The sequence below is a fragment of the Sinocyclocheilus rhinocerous genome, unplaced genomic scaffold (genome assembly GCF_001515625.1).
Source record: "Sinocyclocheilus rhinocerous isolate Xijiao unplaced genomic scaffold, SAMN03320098_v1.1 scaffold1384, whole genome shotgun sequence".
NCBI classification, from domain to species: domain Eukaryota; kingdom Metazoa; phylum Chordata; class Actinopteri; order Cypriniformes; family Cyprinidae; genus Sinocyclocheilus; species Sinocyclocheilus rhinocerous.
The window spans coordinates 5,437-15,402 of record NW_015654942.1 but is presented as its reverse complement, the minus strand read 5'-3'; the positions used below and the strand labels follow the sequence as shown (position 1 = coordinate 15,402).

The 9,966-nt window shown below is 36.0% G+C and overlaps 2 protein-coding genes across 2 annotated transcripts; one reads left to right on the top strand and one right to left on the bottom strand.

Moving 5' to 3' along the window:
• Positions 1-3,373: 3,373 nt before the first annotated feature.
• Positions 3,374-4,147, bottom strand: LOC107717885 (mitochondrial import inner membrane translocase subunit Tim8 A-like). Its single transcript, XM_016524789.1, has 2 exons — positions 3,931-4,147; positions 3,374-3,842 (listed from the first exon to the last, which is right to left on the bottom strand). Exons 1-2 carry the CDS (start codon positions 4,048-4,050, stop codon positions 3,675-3,677), a joined length of 288 nt encoding a protein of 95 aa, XP_016380275.1. The 5' UTR covers positions 4,051-4,147; the 3' UTR covers positions 3,374-3,674.
• Positions 4,148-6,279: 2,132 nt separating this feature from the next.
• LOC107717883 (succinate dehydrogenase [ubiquinone] cytochrome b small subunit A, mitochondrial-like) lies at positions 6,280-9,292 on the top strand. Its single transcript, XM_016524787.1, has 4 exons — positions 6,280-6,415; positions 7,700-7,816; positions 8,233-8,383; positions 8,581-9,292. Exons 1-4 carry the CDS (start codon positions 6,280-6,282, stop codon positions 8,744-8,746), a joined length of 570 nt encoding a protein of 189 aa, XP_016380273.1. The 3' UTR covers positions 8,747-9,292.
• Positions 9,293-9,966: the final 674 nt, after the last annotated feature.

Below are 9,966 nucleotides of genomic sequence, written 5' to 3'. Positions count from 1 at the left end.
GCCCCACAGAAGTCTTCCACATAAAATTCTTGATCTAGAATGTTACGAACAACATATTGCTGCCTCATCATTTGACCAAAATCTACATTGGATCGCAGTCAGAAGTTATTACAAACACTCAATAGTGATTGATATTGACATTTAAGTAGAAGTGTTGTATTAATCTCATTAATTGTCATGTGTAGCTTGAAGCTAATTGTAACTTCTCCGTTACCCATATACGATTAAAGCCACAACTTACACAACAGTGTTCAGATAATCTTTTTTCCTGACAAAATCAATATAATGCAATATTTCTGTCTGCTGAATGTAAACTTTTCCATATTCCAAGCTTGCCTGCTGCACTGGGGACGTCACATGCATGTGCGAGTCGTGAAAATTATGAAAATAAATCTAGGAATTATTTGATTACTGCCCAACACTGTTTAAACCAATGAGAATGAAGTTGTGTCGCCAGTGTTGTTTCTCATCATGCCTTGTTCTGTGATGGTTCTGCACAGATTTTGCTCTCATTAGCTCTCATTTCATCTCATTAGCCTACTTCAAATTACTCTTCATATGAGAACGAGAATTTATAAATACATTTATAGATACAGATTCAGTTTGGTTATATTAATGAGTAGCCTAATGGTATTCTAAAAAAAAAAAAAAAAAACATTTATTAGTTATTTATATGAGATTGAGTTGTAAGGTTGAATCAGCTGGTGTGACATGTTGAAACTATAGTCACACATTTATATTTGTATTTATAACATTTTATTTTGTTAGCTGTGTGAAGCACTGATGGCAATGTTACATGACCTGATTGACACAGGGTTCCTAATCTCTTAAGTACTACAGATTTCAGAGGAAATAATGAACGTATTACTGACAGCAGCACTCTGACAGAGAATGGAGAGGGGCCAAACCAGGATGGATTTCCCAGACGGCCCCTTTGCTGTCCAAAGCAAACACAGGTCCCACTGTCCCTGAGGTGTCAGGCTCAGTGTGTACAGTGAAGCTTCAGACACTAGAGCTCTTTCAGACTTTGTCAGACTGACACAGGAAGAGAGATGGCACAGACACAGACACAGATCATGCCAGATTTAGATCCTATTATACACAAGTTTTAATTAAGAAGTTGTTGATCTTGAAGCTTCAGCCTGGCGTAAGTACATACAGTGGGTCTTTGTGAAGGTTAGGGGCAGGGATTTATTTTCTTCATATAATTAAAAAAAGATATGAGGATTTTTCACAGTGTCAGATACTGTTTCCTACATTAACCTATTATATACGGATGTTTTTTTCTTTTCTTTTTGCAGTAGATTTATTATCACAAAAGGATAATGCATGAAAGTAACCATATGCAAAGTCAGAAAAATGGAAAGGGGGTAAGGAGTTGTTTTTTTTCTTTCTAATTTTACGAGTCAACCATTCTGAAAATACTCTTTGATCATTTTTCTGCATATCTTGCCACAAAGTCTCTGGTATTTTTCTTTCAAAGGGTTCTCTTTTGAAGAAAGTGTTTGAAGAGAGAACTGAGGCATAGTAGGCATCCTTGATAAGACAAAGACTGAATCCTACCTACATCACAAGCCAGTGTTCCCGGTACACAGTCAAATCTTTCATCACAACATAACTAGAGCATCTGAAGATTGAGCCATCAAAGCTAACAAACTCATCTAGTGTTCATTTCACACTGAAGAGATGGCCTTTATTCTTATGTTCAAATTAATGGTTAAATACAAATATGGATCCTTCGCATCGTTGATATTTTTATGCTTTGAATAATCAAAAACTAGTTTAATAATAAAAACTACTACTTACTAAAAAATATAATGCTTAAACACAATGATTAAACACAAATATGGATTTTTTTGCAGTTGATATTTATGAATAATCAAAAACTAGTTTAATAATAAAAACTACTACTTACTAAAAAGATAATGCCATAATAATAGAAAAAATGTAAAAATATAGACACAATAATAATAACAAACTGAATTATACAAAAATGCTATTAATTCAGAGGTTCAAGCACTTCTTTAAGAAGACTAAACAACAATCTTAGCAGAACCCTTTTTGTTGTCTTAATTTGTTTTCCTGGTTAAGTAGATTTTTTAATCACAATGGTGTCTACCATTAAAAACTATACTTACAATGTTGGAAAAAAGTATAAAGTACATCTAATCCCATGTAATGTATGGACTTTGGACATCTTTTTTGCTGTTAGATATTTTATAATATTAAGATATTTTTTGTTCCAATAGTACAGACACATAAGTGTGTTTGGAACAGTGTCCAGTCCGTTTCCTTCAAAGCATCAAAGGCTCTGCTTGAGAGGACCCTGTAGGCTTCCTGTATGCTCTGATAATCAAGTTAGAGCACTAAGCTAACCTAACTGCTTCCTGATTTTAATTAGAATGGATGAAAGCAGCCCTGCCTGCAAGATTTACACACACAGCTCTATCAAAGGCCACTTTGTACTGAGCACACTACACAACAAAGAAGGGCAAAGCCTCAAAGCCAAGAAGCAGACCTCTGCTGCCCTACGACTAATCCTGTCATAAGGAGTCTTCTTACAATATCTTATTGTTTTGGATTAGAGGGAAAAAACAGATTTGGGGTTTTAGAGTAGACCAGAAACTATATTCAAAATCTAATTAAAATTATTTTAGCTTTGTAAGAGTTTTTAAGAGCTAGTGTATAATAAAAAGCTATCTCGTGCTATTGTTTAACAGTAATAGTATAGACGACTGGTAAAAATAAAAAAGACAGTCTTTGTAGGAAAGTATATGGCAAGTGACACTAATGAAGACATGATGCCACAAAGATCTTGACTTTTTCTATCACACTTTAGTATATGAAATTCATTATGACATCAGACACAAGAGTGGAGTAGATTTTCTGAAAGTTAGACAGTTGTTGGACAGGTAAACTGGTTGTCATTACATCATCTGTTTTGTTTCTTAATGCATATCACTGCTAAATGTCAAAAATATATAGGAGAAAAGATACCTAATATAAAATCACAAATAAATTATTCAGAATATTAGGGATTCACTAACTTTGAAATTCTGGCCAATACCAATAAAACAATACATATTTTTCATGCTTTGGCTGATAACTAGTAAATGATTAAACAAAACAAAACAAACAAAATCACTCTTCAAAAGAAAGTACTTTTAAAGGAATATATCTTTGCCATAATCTCTAACAATCCCTTGAAATTGCTAGATGATGATCTAAACTAAATAGGCATAAATAATATAATTATAGAGTATTAGCTGATATTGGGATAGGGTGCCAATACACAGCAAATCCCTACAAAACAAAGCTTTCAAAACTCGTTCTTTTAATACAAAAACAAAATTGCAAAACAGAAGATTTGTTTCTTTGACATTTCTGATTTATTTGAAGCCACAATTAAAGCAGTCAAGTTTACAGATGTGGACAGTCAGTCATGGAAACTGTCCGTACTGATAATTTCCAGCAAAAATAGTCGTTCTTCGCTGGCTGTATTAGTTTAACAGCTATACACATATCATAAACATTTTGGAGTCTATGAGAAAGCGCTTTAGGTCAATTTTCCGCGAGAGGGAAAAGGTTCAGCACCCTTAAAGTGCATCCTCCTGAATGTACAGCGAGAACATGAAGAGTATGTGGTAATTGTCCTTGAGGACGGTGTCCTTCAGTCAGTGCGCGCCCTTCTGGACCATCTGCGTAAAGCGGTTGGTGATGGTGAGCGTCGTGTCGATGAAACGCTCCACGCAGCTAACGAGACAAATCTCCGTTCGCGAGTCCAGCTTGGAGCTCGGTTTGTCCACGCACTTATCCCAGCAAACATCCGTAAAGTTGTGAACCTGAGTAGAACGTTAAACACGGTTAAAACCCAACAGGCTTACTAACTGGTTTTGAATGACAGCACAGCGGTACTGAAGAGTTACCCACCTGCGCTTGAAACTGAGCCTTTTGCTGCTCCACCGCGATCAGACGCTGGAGCTCCGCAGACTCAGCGTTCTCAGATAAACTAGCCGACGGCATATCAAAGCTAGAACTAAAATCAGCCATGGCGAAACTTTATAGAAACTGATTATATGCACAGGAACATGTGAAGGATAAAGCAACGGTGCTCGCTGACAGGCATGGACGTGAAAGCAACTACTTCCGCCGCAAAAATATGACGTCATGACAAGGCTCATCGAGGTTTGACAAAAGGCTTGTTCGTAATTCATGCGCCGCCCATAGACTGTAAAAGGCATAGGGATGATCACTTCCATTTGGAATTTGCCCCGTGAACCATACACAACTCACAGATCAAATGCCTGCTGTATGCAGATGATCTGGTTCTGCTGTCTCCCACTCAACATGGTTTACAGCAGAACCTGGACCTGCTACCGCAATACTGCCAGACCTGGGCCCTGACAGTCAACCTGAAGAAAACCAAAATTATGATCTTTCAGAAAAGATCCAGATCCCAGGGAACACAACACACATTTACATTAGGCACTAACCAGATAACGCAGACACACTACAACTACCTGGGTTTGAAAAGCACATCCACAGGGAACTTTATTCATGCTGTGAAAGAACTGTGAGATAAAGCACGCAGGGCCTTCTACGCCATAAAACGACAATGTCCTATAGAAATCCCTATTAGAATATTAGAATCAGTAATTGAGCCCATTGCCCTCTATGGCAGTGAGGTGTGGGGTCCACTGACAAATCCAAATCAAGATTTCACCAAATGGGGAAAACATCCTATTGAGACCCTGCATGCAGAACTCTGTAAAAATATATTACACGTGCACCGGCACACAACAAATAACGCATGCAGGGCAGACTTAGGCAAATATCCTCTTATCATAAAGATACAAAAAAGGGCAATTAAATTCTGGAAACACCTGAAACTCAGTAACCCCCAATCATATCATTATAAAGCCCTGTAATACCAGGAGATGAGCAAAGAAACCCCCTCCCTCAGCTGATCCAGAGCTTCAGTCCTGATGCTACACTAACATCTACTGATGCTCTGAATCACAACAACACTAACAACATCAGAATCAATCAGATTACTGCACAAATCAAACAGAATTACATCACTCATTGGCAAACCCGGTGGTGTATAGAGTACCTGAAAGCCATACTCAAGTAAAAGTACAGATAGATATCTTACCAGAAAGGGACTTTGGTAGAAGTTGAAGTCACCGTTTAGAATATTACTTGAGTAAAAGTCTTAAAGTATGTGATATTTATTGTATTTAAGTACGAAAAGTACTTTTTAAACCTTAAACATACTTAAGTATTGAAAGTAAAAGTACAAGTAAATGCAAAATGGAAAAGAAGCAAATAAATAAATATATATATAAAATGTTCATACACAGCAAAACCGCCAGTAGGTGGCAGCAAGTGACTGTTAATGAGTGAGTCATTGAGATTCAACCGATTCATTCAAACAACGGATTCATTCAGAAACAAAGCATTTGACTGTGTTAACGAGTGAATCACTGAATCATTTATTCAACCGATTTGTTCAAAAAGCTGATTCATTCAATAAGAAAACACCGTCCATTGCTCAGAGACGCAAAACAGTGCTGTGGTCTTTAGAACTATTTTCGTTGGCAAAATTGAGCAAAAACAAGCAATATTCTGTCTAAAATGTAAGTCACTTATTGCTTTACTGAACTTGTATAAAATGATTATTAAATGTGTTCATGCTGATATTTGCAGAAAAACGGTAGGCTACTCTTTGTGTGATATAGATTAAGTTAACTATATTTAATTATATAAATGAAAATATTAGAATCAGTAATTGAGCCCATTGCCCTCTATGGCAGTGAGGTGTGGGGTCCACTGACAAATCCCAATCAAGATTTCAGCAAATGGGAAAAACATCCAATTGAGACCCTGCATGCAGAACTCTGTAAAAATATATTACACGTGCACCGGCACACAACAAATAACGCATGCAGGGCAGAATTAGGCAAATATCCTCTAATCATAAAGATACAAAAAAGGGCAATTAAATTCTGGAAACATCTGAAGCTCAGTGACCCCCAATCATATCATTATAAAGCCCTGCAATACCAAGAGATGAGCAAAGAAAGCAAGCCCTTCCCTCAGCTGATCCAGAGCTTCAGTCCTGATGCTTCACTAACATCTACTGCTGCTCTGAATCACAACATCAGAATCAGTCAGATTACTGCACAAATCAAACAGAACTACATCACTCATTGGCAAACCCAAACACAACAACAGAGTAAAATGCAATGCTATTTGGCCCTAAAGAGAGAGTACAGTATGGCAGAGTATCTGTACACAGTGTCAGATAAGAAACTGAGAAGCATGTTGACCAGATACAGACTCAGCGGACACAAACTGATGATGGAGACGGGCAGACACAGAAAAACACAGCTGCCACTGGAGCAGAGATTGTGTTCACTGTGATCTGAATCACAGTTCTATGATAAAACACAGCAGATCCATCAGACATTTAAAATTCTTTCAAACCAGGAGAAACTGCCGTATCTGTTAGGAGAACACAAGAACTGCTGTGTGTTTGCTGCTCAATATGTGTCTGCCTGTCACGACACTCAATCTGCCCTGATCTGATGTTTCCAGCACATGTAGATTATATTATGCCATATTACTGTATTATATTATTTAGATGTATATTTTGCTTCTGTAAATCTGTCTAATCCCTTGTCCTATTTTATTTTTAGTTTACATATATATATTAGTAATTCATTTTGCACTACATGCTTAATAGTTTTTATATATTATTATTATTACTATTATTATTTTTTTTCTTTCTGTTAATACATATGTGCACTATTTGTAAGCAGCCCAGCTGCAATTGCTTTGGCAATACAAAGTAGTTTTTGTCATGCCAATAAAGCACACTTAAATTGAAAAAAATTGAAATTGAGAGACCTTCTTCGTATTAAGTATATAATTCTTTTATTACTATTCCTTCCTAAATGTTACATTCAAGATAATATGCGTTTTTATGTATTGTAACCCTCTTAGAACGTTTTGTTGATTGACTTTAACTCTGGTGGTTGCCTACTCTACCCCAGAGCGATAGATGGCGTTATCGAGTAATTATAGTGAAACAACAGATTCATGAGAGAATGACTCACTGTTACAGAATACAGCTGCCTTACCATCATAATAATATGAATCTGATCTGACCTTGTTGTTAAACAGTCATGGCGAGCTTGATTTTTTAAAGCACTTTCTGCCAAAGAGGAATAAGACGTAAGTAATCATTTTAGTGTTTTATCCGGATGACTGAATGAATATGAGAGTTATGATATTACACAATATGGCACAGACACGCTGTTCATTGGCATGTCGGCACAGATTTATTTATAATCATTACATAAATGTTAGCCACTGAACATTTGTATGACGTCTTATGATATTTGTACGATGTAGTGTTTTTGGTTACACTTTATTTTAAGGTGTCCTTGTCCAGTGTAATTATACATTTAAATACTGAGAAATATTAAAGTTAATATTTCTGTATTTATGTAGATCTACATGTACTTACTATATGGTAAGGGTTAGGATTAGGGTTTGGCTTAGGGTTACTTATATGTAATATAACATAATTTATTGTTATTACAATAGTAAGTACATGCAATGTGTAAAAAGGAGGACACCTTAAAATAAAGTGTTACCGTGTTTTTTATGTAATATTTTATACCATGTACAGCTGTGCTTCTCTGCCACACACACCTGTCTCGTGGGTTGGTTGCCTATCAGAAGAATCGAGATATAGAGCCTTTCCATTTGGCAGCAGGGAGGATCCACACAACTTCAGCACACTGCAGTGAGCGATGACACTAATCATTGTTAAAAATGTATTTAGGCTTTTTCCATGATCATTCTCTTCTCCGTTTATAATGCTGCAAAAGTGGTGCTACATTAACAATGAACTGTTGTTGAAACATTGCCCATTCAGAAAAAAATATTCCACATGATTTTAATAAATTTTAACACATTTACATTGAACCAAAGGATATTTTAATGTTTTATAAAATTAAGATTTTAGACAATTTAGAACTGTTTTACTATTTAAATAATCAAAACTGAAGTGTCTGTTTGCAGGCAACATTAGTAGTCAGTATTAGTACTGTAAAAATGACAATCGAATTTCCTTTTTTGCAAAAACACTGTTTCATAAACTCTCTTACTTTGCATACACAACGGTCGTTAGCAAAATGAAAATTTCTATTTGTTTTTTAGCAGTCTCAAGTTCAAGAGCAGCCTCCAAGCACTGGACTGGTGAACGGGTATTGAGTATAGTTCTGTTAGGTATGGCTCCAGCCGCATACCTGTGTCCCAGTCCTCTACTGGATTACTCTATTGCTGCAGCTCTCACACTGCACGGACACTGGTAAGAGTGTGTGTATCTGTCACTCGTGTACATCTGAAGAGCCCTGTTTAATGCTTGGTGTATAGGTTGTTTTATTGAAAGTGGATTTTAGATGCCTCAATCGTCAGTGAGGTTATGCAATATTTCAGTTGTCCCACAAGCAGTATTTGTATTCTATTTTTAGTTCAATCTTTTATTTCTGTGTTTTTCTTCTGCAGGGGGATTGGTCAAGTCCTAACAGACTATGTCCACGGTGATGCAAAGGTCAAGCTGGCTAAAGCTGGTGTCTTGTTGCTCTCCACAGCCACATTCTTTGGTCTCTGCTATTTCAATTATCATGATGTTGGTCTCTGCAAGGCAGTCACCATGCTCTGGCAAATATGATTATATGGCCAGAATCAAACTGACTGGTTTGAAGGATTAAACACCATTTTAGGTACTTGAGGTAGTTTTAAAAGGTACCTATCTTCAACTTAACAAATGACAACATACCGTCTCCTAACATATGTTACATGTTTGAATAATATTTGTCATAGTGATATTTCACACAAACTTTTGAATTGTTGGCTAAATGAAGAGCAATGTCTGTTGATGACCTGTAGGCTATTTACTGAGCATTCCAGATGACCACCATGGTTGTTAATAATTAGCTTTTTCCTTATTAGTACTGTATATGAGAACAAGGGAGGTCTCTATGTGTAAGACTCTATGTTCAGGAACTATGTTAGTATTTATTATTTCAGCAGTTACTGTCAATGTCCAGCAGAGGTCAGTGCTTTTCAGTTTTATTGGGAATGCTTGATCATATTCACAGTGTCTGCAGGTCACATCCGTGTTTACGATATTCTTTAAAACCGACAAATTTACTTGAATACACTTGCGTATTTGTTTTATTTGAAGCATGATAATGTTATCTTCTTAATAATATTAAGATGCTACAGTGAATAAACTGCTGAGATTTTTTTTTTTGTACTCTTAATAGCTTTTTACGTTGATTTATAGTTATAGTTTACTAACCACAAATGAAAATAAATCATGTAATTTGTTATGATACTAAACCGTTGGACTGTCTTATACTCTATATTAGTACTAGTGGGAATCAGCAAAGATTTGCCAGTGCAGTCATATGATATAATAAAAATTCAAATAGATATTATTGGATTTTGATATTTGTTCAGCATTTTTTACTTGGCACCAGCAACTGAGGCTTTAATATGGAACCATTCATAGATTGCATGTTTCACAAGAAGTTTTTTTTGTTAGTTTGATTTGAATGTGGATGGGCACCTCTCTGAAACACCAGTGAGACCTTGATCTCTTCACAGAATTCAAATAAAGGGTAAATAATGATTCCAGACTGTTGTGGACACATTATTTATTTATTTTGACTACTGCATTTCCTAGTCAAAGTTCTCTAGTTATTTTGAACACATTTAACAAGGAACCACATATAAATCTGTGAAACACTGGTTAAGGTGTAATCTTAATTTTACTGGCTTTGATTCTCCACTGCATAGATAAACATTTTTTGGTAATGTTGTAATTTATGTAAGTTATGCCATGATCAAAACATAGCATGCTGCCTGTAGGACTTTTCTTATTTA

What these genes read in the sequence shown, in the direction of transcription:
- LOC107717885 (XM_016524789.1), bottom strand. Translation starts at nt 4,050, where the DNA reads ATGGCTGATTTTAGTTCTAGCTTTGATATGCCGTCGGCTAGTTTATCT. An exon ending in AGGCTCAGTTTCAAGCGCAG is followed by an intron (nt 3,843 to 3,930) that starts GTGGGTAACTCT and finishes CGTTCTACTCAG; the next exon opens with GTTCACAACTTTACGGATGT.
- LOC107717883 (XM_016524787.1), top strand. Translation starts at nt 6,280, where the DNA reads ATGGCAGAGTATCTGTACACAGTGTCAGATAAGAAACTGAGAAGCATG. An exon ending in CACAACTTCAGCACACTGCA is followed by an intron (nt 7,817 to 8,232) that starts GTGAGCGATGAC and finishes TTTGTTTTTTAG; the next exon opens with CAGTCTCAAGTTCAAGAGCA. An exon ending in CTCACACTGCACGGACACTG is followed by an intron (nt 8,384 to 8,580) that starts GTAAGAGTGTGT and finishes TTTCTTCTGCAG; the next exon opens with GGGGATTGGTCAAGTCCTAA.